The sequence below is a fragment of the Cavia porcellus genome, unplaced genomic scaffold (assembly GCF_034190915.1).
Source record: "Cavia porcellus strain 051 isolate PalLab524CR breed Dunkin Hartley unplaced genomic scaffold, mCavPor4.1 scaffold_19, whole genome shotgun sequence".
In the NCBI taxonomy this organism is placed as follows: Eukaryota; Metazoa; Chordata; class Mammalia; order Rodentia; family Caviidae; genus Cavia; species Cavia porcellus.
The window spans coordinates 22,727,783-22,752,261 of NW_026947502.1; the positions used below are offsets into that span (position 1 = coordinate 22,727,783).

Consider the following 24,479-nt stretch of genomic DNA (forward strand, 5'->3'; position numbering starts at 1 on the left):
TATGACTTTTTACTCTCTGCTTTCCAATCAGTTCCTTCTGATTCATTCCCAGCCCTGGACCTTTTTTTTCTTTTGCCCACTCTGCTCATGTGTTCATTAGACTTCTCAGCTCCTTGGGAGTCAGAATTCCCAGTTGAGACTGGGAATATTCTCTGTGCTGTCTCTTTCTGTGGAATTCCTCTACACATGTTGCAGTCTGTCTTGCAGTTTCTTCCTACGATGTTAATCCACGTTATTCCTGGCTCAATTGTAAGAAGTCCTGGAGCAAAAGAGTTGGCATCGTGTGCTGCTCTGGGGACCCTGTTGCTCTTACAGCTCCTTTGCAGAGGCTGCTGCAGACAATCGGAAGTCAAATTGACACATAAATTGGAACCACAGCAAAATCTCTTCCTCCATCCTCTCACTGACATGCTGTGTGCCTTTTCTCCAAGTATAACGCTCCCTACTGTAACCAAAGCACCTCCTCGGCAGCTCAGTAAAAGGACAGACTCATGCTGGCTCTGTGGTGGGCATGTCTAGTCTAACCTGCTCAGGAGCACAGACAGGAGGAGTGCTTGAACCCAGAAGACCAGCCTGCACAATGTAGTGTGAACCCCTGTATTAGAAAAAAGATACTGAGCTGGGCATAGTAGCACATGCCTGTAATCCCAGCACTTGGGAAGCTGAGAGAGGAGGATCTCCATGAGTTTGAGACCAGCCTTGGCTAGTGAATTCAAGGCCAGCTTGAACTATAGAGTGACACCCTGTTGAAAAAAACAAAACAAAACAAAAATAACAGACTCTTGTACCCTTCCGTAGACCCATTAAACCACCCTCACCTACCTGGGGATTGGCCCAGACACCACATCATGTTCACTTAGGTTTCCACTGAGAGTCATAAGCACACTGTGGTTTGTGTATCCGCTCAGTATAAAATGAATGAACCCCAGGCAGAGATGGAACCAAACTGGAAAGCCCGACCTCCTGTTGATGAGTCACACAGGGAACACAAATATGCATGGTTGTCGTCTGCCCACTGGAGACCACTGGAAGGTGATGGATAGTGTGAAGACCTCTTCCCTGGGTCTGGCTTCCAGGGCTCTCACTAGCTAGATGATATGTTGGATGTGGTTTGAATGTGTCCCAAAAAGATTCATGTGCTGGGTTGCTTTGTTACCAGTGTTGTCATAATGAAGGGGTGACCTGAGGTAAAGTTTAGTGGAAGGTTATTGGAAGGGGCAGCTACACTCCCAGAAGGGATGATGATGACCTTGCAGAGTGGATTAGTTTCTGAGAGAATGAGTTTTTTCTAGGGAGTCTGATACCTATCCTGCATTACTTTTTTGAAGGTACCACTTTGACATTCACACACGGCACACCTTCTCACTACTGTGTGCCATGTGCTGTGAGGCCCTGGCCAGACCTAATCAGGTGCTGACCCCATGCTCTTGAGCTTCCAGAACTCTGAGCTGAATGAAACCTCTTTAACAAGTACCTTGGCTTAAATATTTTCTTGTAGCAATAGCAAACCAGAGGTTAGAATTCCTCTTTCCAAAGCTGTCTCTTCCAGCTGGTGGTGGCTGTCTTGGTTACTATGTTCTCATTACTGAGACAAAATACCCAACACCCAAAATTAAGGAAGGAAAGGTAAGTGAGGACCCTGCTTGCTGCTGAGTTACTTAGTTAAACTCCTAAACTTCCCAAGTTAATACAATGATGTATATCCGATAGTAGTCAGGGCATATGGTTTATACCCCAGGATGTAGAAATGCTGAGTTCCTTAGTTAAGCTTTTAGATTTCTCTAGTTGACACAATGTATCAACCATAACGGAGGATTAGAAAAAATTCCCCACTGCAGGGAGAATAACAGATGTATGGGTTGGGAAAGAGGGTGTCAGGGGAAGGCAGAGCCTGAATTCACGCAGAGCAGTCAGAAGCTCTCTTTCCTGAGCTGAGTCACTGTCCTAGCTGGAATTCCACCCTACTTGTTCCCGGCTAATCTCATAGTTAAATAAATGAGTAATAACCAAGAAACTTAGCTTTGAAAGTCATGCAATGCAATATCTTCTCTCACATGTTCACCCATGTTCAACTCTTCCCTCCAAGCCCAGCCCCTCAACCACCCGCTGCCTCAGCTTCTGTGAAACAGACATCCAGATGCCCTGTGTGTGTTGGGGAAGCCGTGAGGAGCCACTCCTGCTGCGGGGGGAATGTCTGTGTCATTTCAGTGGATGCAGCACCTGTTTTAAGACCCAGACCACCTCTGTGGAAGGCAGCTCCTCTGCCAGCCATGGCACTGTGAACAGCTCTCTGGCAATCATCAGTATACCCAGTTATTTTCCTAGAGAAAAAAGTGAGGAAATGTCTCCTTGGGATAGTGTATGTATTAGCTCCAGAATCTTCAGGAAACAAGCCCAGAAATGAGAAATGATCTGCTCAAGGTCACACAGATAATAAATGCCCAGATCAAGACTGCACACCCTGTCTTCCATATCCAGTTTCTCTTCTCTTTCAGCAGCAGTGATTGCTCCATAGTGCCACTGCGACATCTCTTTAAGAACAAAGTCATGAAATCCTGTGGCTTCCCTGCATGAGGGTGGGGACTGAGGCAAGCCTGATAGTACACGACTCCAAGGAAGGACACTCGGCCTCACTGAGTCTCTTTGTCCCAAGCCAAGCCAACGGTTGCATATGTGACTACAGGGCTTTGGCAGTGTGTATTCTGACTTCTTTGTACTTCCTGCCTCCCAAGAAGGCTAACAGATTCTTCTGAGTACCAGGCATGATATTTCAGCTAGTAGGGAACCTGAGGCTGGAAGATAACTTGGATCCAGGAATCTGAGACCAGCATACCCAAAATAGCAAGAATCCTTCTCAACAAACTAAACAAAAGATTCTTGTAGTTGACTCTTCCCTTGTTAACCAGGCTCCAGCCACACTGATTTTTCTTTTAAGAGGTGTAGCTGCAGACGGTGGCACACATCTGTAATCTCAGTTACTGAGGTGGCTGAGGCAAGAAAGATTAAAAGTTTGAGGCCAGCATGGGCAATTTACCAAGACTGTGTCTCAAAAAACTTAAAAGAACTGAATAAGTGGTCTAGTACTTACATAGTATCCATGAGATGCTCAGTTCTATCCCCAGCCCACAAAAAAGTAGAAGATATCTATAAGCCTTCTCATTTTTTTTAAACAACCACATAATCTGAACAGATGATGTCTTGGTTACTTTTCTCTCATTGCTGGATGAAATACTCAATGCCCAAACTGATAGAAAGCAAGGTTTAGGTAGCTCACAATTTGTGGAAGTTTCAGTCCATAGCCAGCTAACTCCAAGGCAGGGTGGCATGGCTGAGGGGCAACTGTACAGGGAAGCTGTAACAGATACAAAAGTGACAAGACCAAAAAAGGAAAAGCACCCCTACTCCCTCCCTTATATTGTGTGTCACTTACCTACCTCTGGGCGGGTGCAGCACTCACACAGCCAATCCCATCACTAGACAAAGAACAATCACAAACACTAGACTCAGCTGCCTTCAAAAGGCCCCGTCATGACCGCATGAGGCCTTGGAGGAACATTTAAACAAACCATAACAGATGGATTACAAATTAATTCATGGCTACTTATTTTTCACCCAATCACTTGCTTTGACAAATAATAGCTATTTTCTCTCTATTTTCCATTCTTTCATGCATGAGTGTATCTGAAGATAAATGACTGCATACATATCATAAATGTGCCATCAGAGATCCATGGAAAGCTATAAAATGCTGCCCAGACATTTACTCTCAGCACACTTGCAGTCTGCATTGCTTGAGGGCAGTAGAAAAAGATGAGACGTTGAAGCCCCAAAGTCCTGAGTTCTGTATCTAGGTTGTATGTACTGCTGCCTTCAGGATTTTGAGCAAGAAGATATGACTTTCTTCATTCAGTGATGTGAAGGACTGAAATGATACTCTTTAGGAACTGAATGAGGTAAGTTGCTAATGCATGGTGGGGAAGTTGTTATACTCTGATAGGAAGTATATTCTAGATGCTTCTGAGAATAACTAATCTTTATATGTTTGCTCAAAACTATTAGTATGATTTCTCCCTGAGCACTTGGGACTAAATAAATGTATTAAGGAGAATACCCTAAGTTCATTAATAAGTTTACAGCCAACCACTTAGTATATAGATAAAAAAACAAAAGGGCACAAGCATGACTTTTTTTTTTTTTTTTTTTTTTTTTTTTTGTACTAGGGATCAAACTCATGACCGCATGCTTGCAAGGCAGGCGCTTGTGCCGCAGAGCTAAATCCCCAGCCAACATGACATTGTCATAGTTAATTTTTTATCACTTGTGCCTATATAGTTGACTGTTTGGTTTCATCTGTTCATTAGGATGTCAGAAATACCAGGGCAGGCACCATACATAGCTTATTTGCTGTTTTAGGAACTAGGAAAAAAATGTGCGTGGGCTGATGTATGATAAGAAAGAAAATTTTCTAGAAGTCATGTCTGGGATGTATATGGAATGGGGAAGACATTAAAGATGGAGAAGTGGATCTCAGCTAGAAAGTAGCCCCAAAGCCAGGTAGAAAGATAAAGCTGTGATGTGGACATTGCCCTGGGTGTAAACCAGCAGGACCTGAACAAAGGACACAATGTATTTTTCCAAGAATAAATCTGTGAGCTCTACACAGAGGAAGGTCAGTAAAAAGATGGCCCTAGAATCCCCAAGGTATCACGGCAACATGCATTAACCCTTTAGTTTAAAAAATAGAGATGGAGCCATAGATGTAGCTCAGTGACCAAATGCTTGCCTGCATGTGAAAAGTCCTGGGTTCAATCAAAGCAGGGAAAAGGCAAACTTTAAAATTCTTAAAAATTAATGTGGACTATCTGACTTGACCAATGACTAGCTTTGCAAATGAATTGATACAGCAGACATTTTCCATAAATTGGACAAGTGAAATACCCACAGCCTGGATAAAAATGTAAGTGCTAAACAAATATGCAGAAAACAGTACACCGCCACCAGCAAAAGTGTTTAGAGACTACTTTCAATACTGGCACAATAGAAAAGATTGGGCAAAATCTCTGCCCTCTTGGTATAGTCCAGTTAGTCTGTTTTTCTCACACAGTACAATATTATTCAGCCTTAAAAATAAGGAAATTTGGGGCCAGAATTTAGCTCAGTGGCATAAGCGCCTGCTCAGCAAGTGCAAAGTCATAAGTTCAATTCTTGCTACAAAAAAAAGTCCTTAAAAATAAGGAAATCTGGTGCTATGTAAACCATAGGACAAACTTAGAGGACTTTATGCTAAGTGACATAAGCCAGACACAGACAAACACTGTATTATTTCACACACACCCAGAATCTTAGTCACCTTCATAGAAGTACAGAACTGAACTGTGTTTGGCAGGGGCTGTTGGCCAAAAGATAGTGTGTCCATTTGGCAGGATGAATAAATTCTGGAGATCTAATGTATAGCACCATAAATCTAAGCAATTGTGTATCTCAAAATTTGCAAAAAGAGCAAATTTTCTAAAAGATTGTAAATGTTCTTAACACAGGACAGCTACGTGAGGTGATGTGATTGTTATCTCATGAGTGCAGACATCAAAGCACACCCAGCAGCGTGTGGTGGTGTGTGACTGCTGTGAGCTCCAATCCAGCATGACTACATAGGGAGACCCTGTCTCAACACCCCTCATCAGTTCATATATACAATTTTTCTTTGCCAATTATACCTCAGTAAAGCTGGGAGAAATAAGTATATGAAAAATATTTTAAGTCAAAAGGCAACAGAGACTTTCTCCTACCCAAATCACTTGTATTACTTCCATGGCAATTAAGACTGGGATTGTTGTTTACTATTTTTGTCTCTCTCTCCACACTAAAGCGTTGGTTTTGTGATACTGAGGACTTTATTCGTCTTTACATCTCCAGAGCCTGGGACTGTGTCTGGCATATTAATGTGCAAAATAAATGCTTGTTGAAAAAAACAGACTGGACTCAGTTCTCTACTCATTTCCAAAACAAGGCAAACGGAGGCCCTGGAGAAAGTCTAGATAAGGGCCTCTGTCCAGGTCAGTCCAAACACAAAGTAGCTCTGGCAGCCTTCTGCTTAAATTCTTCCTCCTCCCAACACGGCAGGGAAGCCAGTTTGCTAGCAGAGACCTCTCTCCACGTGTTTGATCTCCTCGCGGTGTCTCCTGGGCCCGTTAGGGGGCATCAGAGACGACAACACCAAGACCACACGAGACTTTGCGACTAGGAGGCGGGATTTCCGCTTCCGGCCACCGGCAGCTATTTCCGTTTCCGGCCACTTGGCTTGTAAAGCGTGAAAGCGAGGATGGACGGCTTGGTGGCTGTGTGCTCCGCGCGGTTGTTGCAGCAGGTCTGTTACCTGGGGCTGGTGGCAAGGTCCAGAGGGGAATAACCAGGCACAGCTCTTGTCAGAGCGGCGTTGAGGCACTGGCAGCGAGGCAGGGACCAAAACCCGGGCCTCCGCTGCGGTGCCCGCAATTCACACGCTTTCCCAGGGGCTCGGTTTCTTCTTATGTTGCAAAGGGAAGGCATGGGGTGGAAGAGGAGAAACTCCTCCTGAGGCTTGTATGGCTGCGTCATTCAGCGAAGTGGAGGGCTCTGTGTTGTCCCAGACTTCTCCAAGGAGACGTGGCCGGAGGACTCGAACTTGGCGTGTTCAGAGCTTTTCTCTCCTCGACACTCGCGCTTGCAGGTGCCAGGGGTGGATACGCTCGGTGCGGTGGGTCGTGCTTTGCAGCTCAGCTGCCGTTCCTGTAATTCTGAGCAAGAGGATTCCTAATAAGCTCAAGGGTTGGTTCCTGTTCAGACGCAGATTTGCACCCTTTCACCATCTGTTTGTGTGGAGGGAGTTTCCCAATTTAAACAGCAAAAGTGAAACCAGTCTCATATTGTAACCACAGGGAAGGGTCGATAAGGAAGTAGTTAACCGTTTTGTATCCTGTTACGGGAATTGCTTTCTGTCAAGTCAGCAGTCGTGAAGTATAAGTTGGTCGAGTTCTTGGACTAGCTCTTTGCTTTTCAGAGCCATATGGTCATCCATATGTGGTAGGACTGCTTTATTGGGTAATGATCAGAGTTGTGGTTTCTGAAAATTGTTCAACACAGTGCCTGGGACAGTGTAAATTTCTGCCTCCCTACCGGGGGCAGAAGGACGGTAAGTTTCTCTTGGTAAATATTATGAACTTTAAATTAAGAACTCATCTCCTGCATTTCATAGTTAAGTAGGAAACTTTCTGATTTGAGACGCTTTTATTTTTTAGGTATTAATGTACAACGTCAGATCTAGGACCTGAGACGCTAGAAATTGACAAGAAGATATGGGGAAATCGTTTAGATACAAAAAGAGTGAGAAACATATTTGAGCTGGTTTGAATGCAATAGTGGTTGTTTTTGATTTTTGTAGTGCTGGGAAACTAACCCAGGGTTGCTGAAGTGCTAGGCAAGTGGTGATCCATCCAGGGGCAGTCCCAGTCCAGGTGTTTGGTATTAAGATTCCCGCACCTGTAAGATTTGGGAATCAAGGTAGATTAATCTGAAGCTAAGCTCTTATTCACAGTGATTCGTTGAGCTGAAGAAAAATACAATATTCCTCTCTACACACGCAGTTAGTTATATGTTATCAAAGATAATATACAAATGTCAGCAAGAGTCTTGGAGAAAAAATATAACTTGTCAAAAGGAAAGTTCGTTTCCATCACCTATGCTGTGTCTTGTGGAGAGGGGAAATATATCATACTGGACTAAAAAAGTGCCTTTACTGTCTAGGAAAAAGAGATTAAGTCTCTGACTGCTGAAATTGACCGGTTGAAAAACTATACCTGCTTGGAAGCTTCTCCTAGTTTGGAGCAGTTGAAAGAAGAAAATTTAAAATTAAAGTATCGACTGAATATTCTTCGAAAGGTGAGTGCTCAGAGAAACCTTTGGAAAAAATTACCAAAATCCTAAAAGTGTGCCCCTTGAATTAAATGTCTACCAAGATTACAGAAAGATAAATCAGTGTGCGTTACGGTGCACTCCTGTAATCCCAGCACATGGAAGGCTGAATCAGGAGGATGATTGCAAGTTCAAGACCAGCCTGGGCTACAAAGAAAACCTAAGACCAGCCTGAACTGCATAGTGAGACCCAGTCTCAAAAAGAAAAAAAAATCGGGGTAAAATTCTTTCAGTAAATCAAGTCCATGCCTTAAAAATACTTTCCTTTAAATTTTTAAATAATTGCTATAAAGGAAAATACTTTTTAATACATAATGTTCTCTATCCTAAATTGGTTATTTTACAGTTGTTTTTGTATTTTATGTTTTATAGCAAATTTGGGGTTTTTTTTTTTTCCCACTTAACATGTCAAAACTTTACACAAAGCTTGTGTTCTATTTAATGTTCTCAAATCTAGCAGTGATTATCAGTTTTGCAAAAAAAAAAAAAAAAAAAAAGCTTGCTTCAGGTTTTCGGCTTGCCTTTCAAGTTTGCTAATGACATTTCGCAGTATGATCTCATTTCTGTAATTGCTCTTTGTGTGTGTTAGTTTCAAGCAGGCTGTGCAAGTATTGTAGCTTCCTAACTAACTCAGCAGCTTCCATTTTCCCTACACCCTTTTCCACTGAGCTGTCCTTTCTTTTTTGAAAATAGTCTTATGTACTTCATAGTTAGAATTAGGTATTAACAGGGCTGAGGATTTAGCTCAGCGGCATAAGTGCCTGCCTTCCAAGCAGGCAGTCGTGAGTTCGATCCCCGGTACCGATAAAAAGACAAAAAAAAAGAATTAGGTATTAACAGATCTTTCTCCCACTGAAAATTTTAAAACGGTTATTATGATAGTATTTGTGTTATAAAATCACATGGATTTTTGAGTACTCTGCTTCTAATTTTGTTTTTGTTTTGCTTTGTTTTTTGTTTTTTCCTGACACTGGAAAGTGAGTCTAGGGCCTTGTACATACCAGTCAAGAACTTTATCATTAAAAGGTTATTTTATTTGTAACAACCATGTTGCCCAGGCTGACATCGAACTTGAGATTCTTCTGCTTTAGTGTCCTGAGAAACTGGAATTACTGTGTGTGTCCTCAAACTTGGCAATTCTTTTTAATTTTTTCAAACTGTTCCTTTTTAGAATGTAATTTCTTTTTTTGCAATAATATGAGATGCTGAGAATACTAAGTGTCAAGTTGTAGCAGAGATGCTTGTACCATAAGCAGTATTTCTTATCCTTATGAGATTGCCCTTTGAGAGGAGAAAAAGACTTGTACATATGAAATAAATAGGAAAAAATTAAGTTATTATAATCATGGTACAGAAATTGAATTCAGTAGATTGTGTGCACACATATATATGCTCAAACTTGTGCATATATATATAGAGAAAGAGAGCAGTATTCTTTTCCTTTAAACTGAAGCTTGGTGTGGTGGTACACCCCTGTATTCCCAGCTACTTGGGAGACTTGAGTTAGGAAAAATCACTTGAGCACATGCAGTTGGAGACCAGCCTAGCCAACACAGCCAGACTCTGTTTCTGTTTTCTTAATGGAGTTCCTGAAGAAGGTTCTTTCTACGTCCTTGGTATTTTGAACAAAGAACTGACTAGATACCCAAAGGCAGTGAGGTTGTAAATTTATTGAAGATGGGAGAAAAAACACTGCAGGTGGGAACAGGCCAGTGAAGAACACTCACAGCAGCCCCAGAGATAAAGGGCAAGAGGCTTTTAATCTTTAGAATACTACATGGATTGGCCCCTCTCTTGTGTCAGTATGGTATTGGGGTGGTTGTCCTATCAAAAATTCAGGTGGTCGCACTTCAAGTATAGACCTATGGAAAAACTTTTTTTAAAGAGTAGAATATTTGAAGGTGGAGGAAAAGAAGACAAACACAGTCAGTCAGTTACTGTGAACAAGTAGGGCGTAGTCCAAAGGGAAATAACCTTGGAACAACTTGATTGATCTCTGGTCAGAGTAAATACAGGTTCAGTGATGGTATCTTTTGACACCAAATGAAGGATTAAGAATAACCATGTTCCGGTTGGTCCTATAAACAGTGCCTAGAAACTACACCCCTGGCGTCGTTTTAGGTGCCGTGTTCTGTGAGCCTGAGGTCATTTTGGTCCAGTGTTCTGTGCACGTCTCTTTTTTTTGAAGAAACATTTCCCTTAACCATTTAGGCATAGATTGTTATGACTTCTGACACATTCCACTGGTTGGCTGTCCAGTTTGCCCCAACTCTAATCTCATATCTCAATGTTGCCCCCCCCCAAACTCAAAACAATGTAATTTAAAAGTGAAATTTTTTTCATTGTACATTTTGGTCCTCAGTCATATTTAAACACCTTTAGGCTTTGTTCTTGAAAATCCTTAAGATTATAAGAAGCATGTCTTCCATTTTTTGAGAAAGTTATCAGAGTATCAATGAGTTTTGGTTTTTGGCCTTGACTTTGCTGTGGGGTCCACATTGATCTTGAACTTCAGTCCTTCTGCCTCAGTTCCAAGGGTTTTTTTTAAATGAATTTAAGAATATACTTTCCTCATATAATAGGGATTATAAGGAAGTATAGAGTTTGAATCCTGGCTTTGCCACATTATCTTTGGAAGCTAATCTCTTGCCCACATGGAAATAGTGGCCATAGTAGCAAATAGAATTTTGTTGTATAGATAGAATAAGCTATAAATAAGCAGTTGTCTTAGATCTTTTTTGGTTCATGTTTTGTTGTATTCCAACAATCTCCTTATGAGGTACAGGCTGACCTTGAACTCATGACAGTCCTCCTGCCTCAACCCCAAGTGCTGGAATTACAGATTTGGTCCCCCATGCCCAGCATTTAGTTCAGATCTTGACATAGCACAGATATTTTATTGCTGAATATTGCAATTTGAATTTTTTTTTTTTTTTTTTTTTTTTTTTTTTTGGTACTGGGCTCAAACTCCAGGACCTTGTACTTGCCAGGCAGGTGCTGTGCTGCTGACTATATCCCCAGCCCTTGCAATTTGAATTTTGTTTTGTTTTGTTTTTGTTTTTGTATTGCTGAATATTGAACTCAAGGCTTCATACATGCTAGGCAAATGGGCTACCACTGAGCTACATCCATGGTCTTTTTAATTTTGAGTCAGGGTTTTTCTAAGTTGTTTAGGCTGTGCATGTGTGTGTCCCCAGTTCCTGAGCTCAAGTGATCCTCCTGGCTCCCAAGTAGCTGGGACTATTGGCATATGTACTGTGCCATATTATTTTCCAGTTTTGGGACAACATGCTATATGGCAGGTGCATTGCTAGATGCCTAGGATAGAGCCATGACACTGCAAATTGAGTCTAATAGTGGAGATAAATAATTATATGAAGGTATGATAACTGTAATAATAAAAGTAATTATATGCTGTCTTAAGTAAATGAATATACTCCAATGAACTGAAAGGAATATGAGAAATTGGAGGTAGGAGTAGGGCCAATGTGAAGTTATGTATCATAAGACAAAATTAACCTGTTTTACTGGCATTGTGATACTACCCACTTTGTTCTATCATTTTGCACCTTGAAGAGGTCACCATTTTGATGGGAAGAATACCTTTCTTGATTTGTCCTTTGAGTTTTGATTTCCATTGTGTGACATGAGGTAATTCAGGACTGACAGTGTTTGTGGTGCTGGGGATTGGAGCCAGGGCCTTGTATGTGCTAAGCAGTCATTCTACCATTGAGCCATACACCAAGCTCTTTTTAAATTTTGGTTCGAGACAGTCTTATAAGTTGCCCAAACTGGCCTCCAACTTACGGTCCTCCTTCCTCAGACTCCTGAGTAGCTGCCATTACAAGTATGAGCCATCATGCCTTGCGAGGCCTGGTCTTAAATTTCTGTTTTTCTCAGAATTTTGAAGGAAACTGAAAAAATATTTTTTCAGTCCTTTTTAGCCCCTCCTCCTGGTTTGTTTTTATAAATGTGAAAGAAAGCCCTCAGAGAATTTTCCATGTATGCCTTAGATTTCGCGGATTATATTACTATTCTGTGTCTCAGCAAATTGCAGTTAGGAGAGCATCATACTGAGTCCATGTTTTGGTTTTTCTCAAGATATTTAAGTTTCTCACAATATTTGGGGAAATTTTGTATGACAGTACAATACATTGTTGGACATTTTCTCTCTTTTTTTGCAGAGTCTTCAGGCAGAAAAGAACAAACCAACTAAAAATATGATTAACATTAATAGCTGCCTTCAAGAAATCTTTGGTTGTGCTATTAAGGCTGCATATCCAGGCTTGGAAAATCCTCCTCTGATAGTAACGCCAAGTCAGCAGCCCAAATTTGGAGATTATCAGTGTAATAGTGCCATGGGTATTTCTCAGGTAATGTATTGCTATAAGTCACTGTGGGCAATTAGATTCTGTTGGGTATCTTCATCACCATTTACATGAACCATAGCACATCATATCCTTAATGAAAAGGATGTTTTGTGTAGTTTGATAAATTTGAGAAAAGTTTATTTTTTCAATTTGATTAATTTTTAAAGCAGAAGTGTGAATTTTCAGTTAAATTTTGTATTCTCAATATTTAAGGGTAATACTTGCTACTGTTTCATTTTAGTGCATCCATCCTGCAGTGTCCATGATTGCTGTGTATTTGTAATAATGATTGGACAATGAGAAACTAAAAGTGTTCAGTGCAGCTCTGTTGTCTTTGAGGCAGGTTTATGCATTTGCTTTTCGTTCACCCCTTGTTCTCCCACCAGCTTGTGTCACTCAGAGTACGTGCGTGACCCTCCCACGCCACCTGAAAGGACAGTCACACATACACCACTGCTGCTTCAAGACTCCTGTCGTGAACTTTAGTATTAGTCCCAGAGCTTAGACATGCCAAGTGAGCGCTCGTCTCACTAAGCACACCCCCAGCCCTTTCTGTTTACCTTGAGGCAGACTCATCACAGGCTAGCCTTGGCCTTGGGATCCTCAGCCTCTCAAGTGCCTGTGTTATAGCCGTGCCTCTACACTGGGCCATGTGTGTTGTTAGGTTTTGTTTTGCAGTACCGGAGATTGAACGTATCCTTCTCATTGAGCTGTATCCACGGCCCTTTTTAATTTTTATGTTGAGACAGGTTCTAAACTGTTGAGTGGTCTGATCTGGGCTGGAACTCCTGAGCCACCTTGTGTTTCTTGTTCAGTCTTTATTTTGTTTATTTTTAAACTTTCTTCTATTAGTGTATATTATTGATCATATTCAATCATAGGGAATTCAAATCTGTGAATGACATATCTCAATTTTTTTTTCTCATTCTCCTACCCTTCCTTCAAACCCTTTTTTCCAAGCTTTGTTTCTATTTTTTCCTTCAATTCTTTTTCCCTTTTCTCTTCCTTCCCTTCCTCTTCTCCCCATTCTTGTCTCCCTTCTCATTTAGACATAGAAACAATGTGATAATTAAACTTATGTCTAAACAAATTTATTTTGCTTCATATGATGGTCTGAATGTGCATCTGCTTACCTAAAAATGTCTCAAGTTTATCCTTTTTCGTGGCAAGGTAGTACTCCATTGTTTGTAAAAACCATAGTCTTTATCCATCTTTTCATTGGCATCTGGGCTGCTTTCCAAGCTTTAGCTTGGAAAATTGTGCTGCTATAAACATGAATACATAAGTAACACTGTGGTATAATGCTTTTAACTCAGGAAGATATGTAGAAGTGGAACAACAGGTTCAAGTGGAATCACTAGCTTTAGTTTTTTGAGGAATCCCCATTCTGATTTACGTAGTAGATGTACCAGTTTACACTCCCACCAGCAACTGGAAGGGGTTCCCCCCATCACCTCACTAGCATTTGATATTGCTTAATTTCCTGATGATAGCTATTCTCTCTGGATGGAATCTCAGTGTTTTAATTTGCATTTCTTGCCTGACCAGTGATAATTGAGCATTTTTTCCTTTTTTTTTTTTTTTTTTTTTTTTTTTTTTTTTTTGTACCAGGGTTCAAACTCATGACTTGCCAGGCAGGTGCTTTTGTTGCTGTGCTAAATCCTTGGCCCTTTGATACCCACTTTTGGATTGAATCTTTAAATTGGGATCTGACTTTCTTTTTTTTGAGTTCCTTATTCTAGATGCTAGTCCTGTATCTGAAGAATAGCTGGTAAAAAATTTTTGCCATTCTATTTGCTGTTTTGGTAGTTTCTTTTGCTATGCAGAAGCTTTTTAATTTGATGTGATCTCAGTTGATTCTTTGTGACATTTTCTGTGCAGTCAAAGTTTTGTTCATAAAGTCTTTGCCTATAGCTATGTCTTCTAAAGTGTTTCCTATTCTGCCTTCCATCAGATTGTCTTTTAATATTTAGATCTTTGATCCAGTTTGGTTTCAGTTCAGTGCAGGGTAAGCAGTATGGGTCTAGATAATGATCTTTACTGTGTGGAAAGCCAGTTTTCCTCGCAACATTTATTAAAGAGACTATCTTCTGATTTATTTTTGTGTTACAGATGCTCAAAGCCAAAGACCAGAAAGTAAGTCCGAGAGAAATTGCTGAAAACATTACCAAACACCTGCCGAACACTGAATATATTGAAAAAGTTGAAATTGCTGGTCCTGGTATGATATGTTATTCTTCTTAATACTTATACTGGTGATGAGTCCTGAAATTAAGGGGGGGGGACCTAAACCAGCATTAAAGCATATCCTGTGGGCCAGGCATGGTGGTACTTGCCTGTAATCCCAGCACTCAGGAGGCAGAAGCAAGAGGATCACTGAGCTTGAGGCCAGCTTGAGTTCAAGGCCAGTCTGAGCTGTATAGTGAAAGATGTGGAGGAAGAAAAAATAAAAAAACCAGGTACTTTAACACCATGTTAAGTGAAATAAATCAGAACCATGGGCTTGAATATCACATAGTTTCTCTTACACAAAAAGCCTAATATATAAAGTATAAAATAAGAGACACAATAGGAAAAAAAAGGGAAAAAATATTATTTAATCCAACATGGACAATTTATCTAAAAGTAACCTTGATTTAGTATAATTGTCTTATGTATTTTTTATATTTTTTAGTCTACTGGTCTGGTTATTAATTTGTATTTATGATAATTAACTTAAAGTTGGGCATATAGCTCAGTTGCACAGCACCTGCCTGGTAAGCGCAAGGTTGTGAGTTTGATTCTCAGTACCAAAAAAAAAAAAAAAAAAGCCAGGCATGGTAATGCACGCCTGTAATCCCAGCACTCCGCAGGCCAAGGTAGGAGGATTGTTGCAAGTTCAAGACCAACCTGAGTTACAAAATGAGCTCAAGGCCAGCCTGAACTGCATAACAAGACCCATGTCCTAAAAAAGACAAAAAATAATAATAATTAACTTGATAAAGACCTATAAATCAATCTGATGCTGGCAAAACAAAGTTTTCAGGCGATGGAAGGGACAGAAAAAACAATTCAAATGTGTTATGTATCAGTTCCCCACAATGAATGTAACTGAGTATACTGCAAAAATATTCTAATTAAATATTTAAAAAGAAAACATATCCTGGGCTAGGTGTGTATCTCAGTAATAAAGTATATCATAGAGGTAAAATCAGTCACTGCCACTGCCAGAAAGAGACAGAAACAGAGAAGTGTTAAAAACAGGCTTACACTGAACAAGATGGTGAAAACACCTTGGGTGTGAGTTAGGAAATTAGTTTTCATTGACTCATCTACCACTCAGATTCATGATCCTCAATTGAGCTACCACTACCTCCCTGTGATGCAGTTTTTATTATCCGCAAGATGGGCCCTGTGTTTCCTGTTAAGAGTTGAGTAAACTCCTGTTAAGAATTGAGTAAATGAACAAGCCCTGAATCAAGGAGGATGCTTGCAGGAGAATAGTGAAGGTCTGAGATGGAAGCTCAAGCAGAAGCTAACTGGGGACCTTTAGTGAAGGCCTCAGGTGTGTGGGATCCTGAAGAGTTTGTGAGGACCACATCCGGTGTCCAAAGCCAATATGAGCGAAATGGAGAAAATTTGGGGGAATCATCAGTCATTCAACTTAGGAGATTTTCTGAGGTGTTTTTTTTTTTTTTTTTTTCTTCTCCTCCTCCTCTTACTGTCCATTAGGTTTCATTAATGTCCACTTACGGAAGGATTTTGTATCACAACAGTTGACCAGTCTTCTGCTGAATGGAGTACAGCTCCCTGCCATTGGGGAGAATAAAAAGGTATGTGCACAATCTTCGGTTGATACGGTAGTATCATAGAAGTACATGGAAGAGGTCCTAACTGGGAGTAACTTCCATATTTATGCTTAGATTTAATCATTTTAACGTTCAAGATGATGAATGTAATAGTGGAGTAGTATTTCTAATGGGTCTTAAACAATTTTTTTCTCACTTCATTCCATGAGGCATTTGAGATAGCTGACACTTTGTGATAATTGCTGAAATAGTTATTTGTATACATTAATTTCTTCTTTCAGTTAAGAATAAGTAGATCCATGAGGTTAAGTCTTGAGTTTTTTTCCATTATGTTATTAAAACAAAATGCTTATGTCCTTTTTAAAAATCTTTTTATTGTTTATCTCAGGTTATAGTTGACTTTTCTTCTCCCAACATAGCTAAAGAGATGCATGTAGGCCACCTCAGATCAACGATCATAGGAGAAAGTGTGAGCCGCCTCTTCGAATTTGCAGGATATGATGTGCTCAGGTGTGTGCTCTTGACTTTGGAAATTTCTATAGAAAATGAAACATCTCACTTGAGAAGACTAAGTCAGTGATTCATATACTTGAGTCTGCTGTATGGTCCTCATTAACACCTGCAGAGTGGGGCTGTGTTATGTACGTCCAGCTGACAGGCTTAATCCACTGGGGTATGTGTATGACTGTGCCATCAGATAAGTTAGTAATTTTATTGGTAAAAAAGAGTGATAAAGTGATCAGATCCATTTGTACCACCAGTGGTACAAGCTACCAGGAATATGTTACAAATGTATCCAGGCACCTCCTCTGAACGGTTTATTACCTTAGTTTCTTCAAAACAAGATAACAGGAGATCAATAATGCCTATCATAATATGTCTTGTTATCTTCACCATAGTTGTCCGTTCCATCAGACATAGTAAAATCAAATAAAACAATAAAACCAATCAAAACAGAACATTAAAACAATCAGAACAAAACTAAACAAGACAGAAATCCCCCATATTTGTTATATTGCATACCATTAACCTAATAAATGCTCAGACTAATGGCCTTAGGCCTACAAAGTCAATCAAACAATGCAAGCTTTTAGTTGTTTTTATATCTCAGTTGCTGTCAACTCAACCTATCCTTGAACCTCCAGTTGCTTGCGGAGGGAGAGGGTGTTGATTCTCAGCTCGCACACCAGTGGGCACATGGGAAGGGTGAACTGGCTTCTCTTCCTGGGCCCCACACGGTTTGTGTGGCTTGCAGGAAGGGCAAATTGGCTTTTTGTACTCCTCAGACCCAGCATGCCTTCTGCTGACTCATGGGAAGGGCGAACTGGTTTCTCTCTTCCTGGGCCCTGCATGGTTTGCACAGCTTACGGGAAGGATGAACTAGCTCTACTTTAATATTTTTAGTCTGTCATGTTGAACAACAATAAAGCTCCTTGGTCATACCAAAGATATTTATAAGTACCTTCTGTATACCAGGGCATTATATTAGGGGGGTGGTGGGAGCTAGTCACAAAACAAATCATGTCAAGAAAGAAAGAAAGAAATCGTGTTAGATCTTGTAGGGTATCGTAGGAATTGGAAATTTTTTTATTCTCCCAATTATTATCTGACTAAAGATTACTCCTGGCTACAGTAAAGAACCTAGAAAAATAAAAGAAAGTATAGTAGTAATACTATTTGAGAGGTAATCTGGTGATTTAGTATTAAGTAAAAGCAGAGAGGTGAATTTTGTCCAATGACATTTAGGAACCATTGGTATAAATTATGCTAAAGTAATCAAATTTTCATAAAATTGTGGGATTGATCACATAGACTCACCTGTCATTGAGGCTCAACTGCTGTTGTCCTGATTGGCTACATGAATAGATTCCAGTTCACTGATAAGGAGTTTACTCAACAAATCTTTGGTGCCTGCTACATGCACCCTCTGTTAGTAGGTGTGTGAACCTGAACATAACAGATAAAGGCTTGTCTTCTTACAGAGTTTTCAGCCCAGTTGAGGAAACAGGTAAACAGTTATTACTGAGTGTGCTGTACTAGCACTGAAATGTTCATAGTTGCTGATGGAATATACTTCCTTTAAATGTCTGTATCATTTTTTAATTATTTCATGTTCTGTGCTTGGTACTAGGATAAACCATGTAGGAGATTGGGGGACCCAGTTTGGCATGCTCATCGCTCACCTGCAAGATAAATTTCCAGATTATCTGACAGTTTCACCACCTATTGGAGATCTCCAGTCCTTTTATAAGGTTCGATACCATTTATTGTTTGTATATCTACCACTCATAATTAAATGACTTATTTTCTGTCGGAAATTCAGAATGGCATTTGAGTTGCTATATAGCTAAATGAAAGCTGATAAACTTATGAAAACCATACTTACACCTATACATAAGTAACACTTTCTGCTGGCTTCTCCATAATCATATTGGATCACATGGATAAAAATAAAAGCTGCTTTATTGGCCTAATTGACAAACTGAATTTTTTTAACTCCTGGATCTATGCCATTTGGTTGTACGAATAAAAACAGGCACCTTGGATCTGTGGCATCTGGCTGAATGCGCAGACACAACTGTCCTTAACTCAGCTTGTCTTTGCTTTATTTATTGTTGAATGCTAAAAATAGCATTCCAGTTGGGTATAGTGGCACACAATGGTAATTGCAACACTGGTGGCCTCACGAATTCAAACCCAGCCTGGACAACTTAAAGAAACACGGTCTCAGAATAAAAACAAATGAAAAAGATTAAGAATGTAGTTCAGTGTGAAGGCCATGGTTCAATCCCCAGTATCGACAAAAAAGATACTGAATTCTACCAATTTAGCATTCATTAATGAAAATACACTGTAATATTTAAAGCATTCTTAATATTTTGCAGACATCATAGCTTTTGAAAGACAAATTTAGGCACTATTCATAATCGCTTTTTGCAGTACTGCAGATGGACCCATAGCCTTGCATCATCCGTAATGCACTGTGACTGACTTTCTTTGACTCCTTGACATATGCATAATCAGCTCCAAAAATGTATACACACCATGCTTGGCTCTGTATAAATATTTTAATACTAAATTTATTGAGATATGAGATTAATACAAATTACCTTTGGCCTCCACAATTACAAGACTCAAGTGATGACCATTGGCTTCCAGTTATTTATTAGTACAGCATAGTGCTGCGTGGCTAACTTTGGTCACTGAGATTACAACCCATGAATTTTCAAAATCTTCTCTAAGGGGCCTCAGTATGGTTGGTTTGGGCAATATATAGCATCTAGGGTAACCCATACAAGGGTAACACCATACTATTTGTGAGAAAACATTCTATTTTTCTTTTCCTGAAGTTTATATTAATCCCCAATTAAATTTTCTTTTCCATTTGATTGGAGGCTGTATTATTCGGTAAATATATTGTACATAAAATTTTTTCCTTTTCTAAGTTGCTTCCTTCTAATAGCTCCCCAAGAATAAAATTACTACATTAAAAATGAATGCTTGGGAAATTTTTTGTCTTTTGTAATGAAAATTTGAAAATTAGCTACTTGAAAGCTACTTGATATGAAATTGGTAAAATAGTGTTATAACTTCATCTATTACAGTTCTGACTTCAGAATATAATGGTGCTGATTTATTCATGCAAGCAAATGTTTGTAATGCATTGCAGAAATTTACAGCCTGTAGTAAAGTGATTTCCAGTTTTTCTTAAAGCATTTGTGTATATTTGGAAAGAAGTGCTGCAATTAAATATCAAAACGATACCACTTGTTTGTTGGGATGTTGGCATTAATAATGACTTTCAAAATACAGCAGTGGAAACTATGTTCAACTTTAAAAACCCTTCATTCAGAGTCATATCCATGATGGAGAATGGCACACACAAAGTTCAGACCTGTTAGCTTTGCTTTGCTTTCTTTCTTTTTTTCTTTTCTTTTCTTTTGTGTTTTTTTTTTCCTCCCCCACACTGCAAATCAAACTGTGGACCTTGCATTTGTCAGTGTGCTGCTGAGTATCCCTTGCCCCATCTATTTTGGGGGGAGAGGGGAGATTCTTAGCGATTTTGCTATGCAGTTCAAGCTGGCTTTGAACTCACTTTGTAGCCTAGGCTGACCTCACTCTCAGTGATCCTCATGCCTCAGCCTCCCGAGTGCTGAGATTACAGGTGTGTGCCACCGCGGCTGGCTTTTAGAGCCATTAATTAACCATATTTGAACATAGAAATATTGGTGTAATACAGACTTTTGTAAATAGGGAAAAGACCACAGTTGTAGTTGTGTATTTTCAGTAAATATAATTTCCAGGGAAATAATGAGACTCTTTAGTAGTTCATCTGTAGTAATGTGGGGTTCTTTGGTGGTGGTAATGGGAATCAAACCAAGGGCCACACATACATTAGGCAGGCACGTTACTAGTGAGCTGTGTCTAGCCCCGAGACAGTATTCTTGACTGTAGAAGTAGAGCATGTGTTCCGGTGGTCTTAAGTTTTCACTTCTGTTTGGTGTGGGTATTTAGACATGAATAAATTCTTTATCTAAAAATATAGGACTGGTTCTTATGTTTTTAAAAACAGGAATCTAAAAAGAGGTTTGATACTGAAGAGGAATTTAAAAAACGAGCATATCAGTGTGTCGTTCGGCTCCAGAGTAAAGACCCAGATTTTTTACAGGCTTGGAAGCTTATCTGTGATGTCTCCCGCCAAGGCAAGTCTCTAGGCTTTTAGTCAATCATCTGGCAAATTGTGTTTATAGTTTCCTTAATAACTGATCATCAATAACATTTTAAACTTTTTCTGTGTGTGATACTAGAGACTCAGTCTCTAGGACCTTGTGCATACTAAGCTCATACTTTACTGTTGAACTACATCCCTACCCCTAAAATCTTTTATATGGGTAAATATATTTTAAGACATTTTAAAGTTTTTACCCTTGAAATAATTGGAACTATCTCTTTGGGTAGAGCGGATAAGAATAGTCAGTACATCTTTGAGAAAGAAGATGAGTGGTAATTGCTTTTCAGTACTGGATAATTTAAGTGTACATGCGTATATATGTTCATAGATATACGCACATGTATGTAGGTAGATACTGATACTGTGCTGGGAATTGGGCTCAGGAATACTGTACCACTATATCCAGCTCTTTTTGTATTTTGAGACATGGTATTGCTAAGTCACTGTGTTGCCTATCCTGGGTTCAAACTTGTGATCAATCATCCTCCTGCCTCTCGGCCTTCCACAATGCTGGGATTACAGGCATGTGCTACCATGCCCAGCTTCCTTTTCATAATCCCTTGGTTTTCTTTTGAGATGGGAATCTTGCTGTGTTTCCCAGGCTGGTCTGAAACTGCTGGGCTCAAGCGAACCCCCTGCCTCAACTCCCAAGTAGTTAGGACTGTAGGTGTTTATCACCACACCTAGCGGCTTCACTTACATGTTTTAATTTGATACTTATGACCCTTTTTCAGAGGAATGGAGGGAACTGGGGGTTAAACCAGTGCCTTTGCTGAGCTGTGTGCTCAGTCCCAGGATTTGGATGTACAATATATCTTAACATTTTTTATTCATTTTTCAGAATGGCAGCATGTTTTTAATGTACTATGTCATACTTTATATAGTGATTTCTTTCTATAAATTTTAATTAAGAAATATTTCTTTAAAAGTTGAGGATATAGCTCAGTGGCATAAGTGGCTGCCTGGCAAACACAAGGTCATGAGTTCAAGTCCTCGTACCAAAAAGTGTTTCTTTAATGTTAGATGCATGTTTCTTGCTTAAATTTTTATGCATTTTGTTTTTCACTAGAGTTTAATAAAATCTATGAGGCATTGGACATTTCCTTAATAGAGAGAGGAGAATCCTTCTATCAAGATAGAATGCCTGATGTTGTGAAAGAATTGGAAGAAAGAGGTAAGCACTATACTTTTTTATTAAAAATTTTCAAACAAGCAAGAGTTAACCATAATCCTCAAGTCTATGAACTGATCACCTGACTTCAACACTTACAAATACTAGCCAGTCATACTGTATCTGCACCTTCTTTTACATCTTTTTTATGTCATATGATTTCTAGAAAAATAGGTCTTTCCTTTCATCCTGAAGTCACAATGCCATTATAATACAACGAAGTGATTCATAAGTGACTTTTTAAGTCTGCACATTACATGTGATTGAAATACCTTAGGTTCTATAAGGTCATAGATTCTCCCTCATCCCTTTTAATTTTTTGTGGAAGAATCTGGGTGATGTTTCCAACAATTTCCTGTATGGTGTTATTGAACATAATTTTGCTGTGCATTTTCTTTCTTTTTTTTTTATTTAAAGAAAAAAAAAACAGATAAAAAGGGTAGAAACAATACAGAATTTCAGAAAAATAAACAGTAAGAAATCACGTCAATAAGTTACATACCATCATCTTACAAAAAGTTGCTTGAGTTACAAAATTAAAGCATACAAAGTGATATTCAAACAAGTGACACTGCAAACAGTTCTGCTTAATGATCCAACAAGAACTTAGTAATATGGTTATCAGTCCTACACATTTGTTTTTTATCTTAAAGAGGGTAAACAGAACAAAACAATTTATAAAGAAACATAGATTTCAAAGCAAGTCCACTGGAGATCTTCACTGTCTATCTTATTTTCTCTAGTTTTCTTCCAGATAGTTGTCCCCATCTTCACACACATTGAATATATGCTGAACATTATAGAACTAATCAGATCATTACAGGATGATGAAGACTTTTTAGGTCTTTGAAAACCTGATTTTGGGGAAGTCAGTAATGTCTACAATAATGTGTCTCAGTCTCTTAGTAGTAGCTGTCTTTATCCTTACATATACTGAAATTGAACATAAGAAACTAGACTAATATCACTCTGAACAGTGAATGATAATTTTGCTAGATTTCATATCATAATGCTACAGAATTAGCACTGGGTTTCTTAGTGTCTCTTCTTCAAAGCATCCGTTCATTACATCGTGTATTATATAATGTGTTCCTGTAGACAGTTTAGAAATTCTTCCCATGTGTGAATCTCTACATGCATATCCTTTCTGTATTATAGGGAAAAATAGAACAAAACAAGACAGCAAAATAAATTCCTAGAAAAACATGAAATGAGAAAGACATATAGGACCACAATATTAGGTGACCTACGGTAGTTACTGTGCTTTCTCTTATTATTTTCAATAGAATTGTCCACATCATCAGGCATAATATAATTGAACATAACATTACATAGCTATTTTATTAAAAACACAACTTTGAAGATATTGTAAGACTTGAAAGCAGTTAATAATCAAAACCAGAATGGATATCTTTTACGTCTTGTCATCTTCAGAGTAATTGTCTCCACTCCCAGACTTCATACTATCAAGGATACCATATTCGAATAAATCAGTCAAGGCTAAACAGCGGTCTAACAAACCAGCTTCAAATAAGATGAGTCATAGTAAGACAATATAAGTAATACAGGGTTTCAGTGTAAGTTAATAGGAAATTAAGGATAGTTACGGTGGTATAACCTGCTATTTTTGGGTTAGCTGTCTGTGCCCTCAAATCTAATGTGAGTGGACAATAAGACTACTGTGACTTTTAAATCCTGATACACTATTTACAATGTCCTCTGCCTTCCTTTTTTAGACAATTCCTCCCTTTTCCCTTTCCCAGGGTGCTTTGTATATTTTGGGTCCCACTAGCTCTTTTAGTGTTTAGATTAGGGGGCCAACCTGTTAGCTATCTGAGTGTTGCTAAACCTTTTTACCCCTGAGCTTGATCTTGAGCTGTACTCCTTTACTTACTAAAGTCACAAGGTTGTCCTTCCTTCCATCTGTGTAGTTCTACACTGCCCAAAAATGTCATAGCTTTCCAGTCTATCTGTGGCTGCTGGACAAGTTGTCCCTATTTCTCTCTGGTTTCCTGTCACATATAGCATTGTTCTCCCGTCTTTGACTCTCAATTTATTAACCCTCTTTCAGGTTGAGTGTATTTCCTATTCAGAGCATCTTGATGGATCCTGTCTCCTAATCTACTCTGCCTGTGTTTCTTTTTTTTGTTAGTGTTTCAGGGCTATCTATATTCAGGATTACAGCTTACTGTTTCTGCCTCATTTCTGCTATTTTATTCTTCTGTCATTATTTGTCCACTTTACTCCTCAACTCCAGTGTCTGTCCCATTCACTGAGGCTTCTGTCACTGTTGCTGGAATCCTGGTTTTTTTCCTCTCTCTCTGGAATGTCCTTCAGTATTTTTTTTAGGGTTGAGTGGTGGCCATGAACTCCCACACTTCCTCCTTGTCTTGGAAATATCTTGTTTCTCCATTAATTTTGAGAGAGAATTTTACCCGGTACATCAGTCTTGGTTGGCAGTTATTTTCTTT

At 39.2% G+C, this 24,479-nt stretch overlaps 1 protein-coding gene across 1 annotated transcript in view; it reads left to right on the top strand.

Annotated features, from left to right (window-relative positions):
* Positions 1-6,223: 6,223 nt before the first annotated feature.
* Rars1 (arginyl-tRNA synthetase 1) overlaps positions 6,224-24,479 on the top strand; it is a 39,439-nt gene continuing 21,183 nt past the window's right edge. The window contains exons 1-9 of the mRNA XM_003473185.5: positions 6,224-6,364; positions 7,780-7,914; positions 12,132-12,320; positions 14,430-14,538; positions 16,029-16,129; positions 16,494-16,615; positions 18,237-18,357; positions 20,679-20,808; positions 21,907-22,011. Of these exons, the coding sequence (XP_003473233.1) occupies positions 6,320-6,364; positions 7,780-7,914; positions 12,132-12,320; positions 14,430-14,538; positions 16,029-16,129; positions 16,494-16,615; positions 18,237-18,357; positions 20,679-20,808; positions 21,907-22,011 (1,057 nt within the window). The 5' untranslated portion in view covers positions 6,224-6,319. The remainder of the gene's footprint in view (positions 6,365-7,779; positions 7,915-12,131; positions 12,321-14,429; positions 14,539-16,028; positions 16,130-16,493; positions 16,616-18,236; positions 18,358-20,678; positions 20,809-21,906; positions 22,012-24,479) is intronic.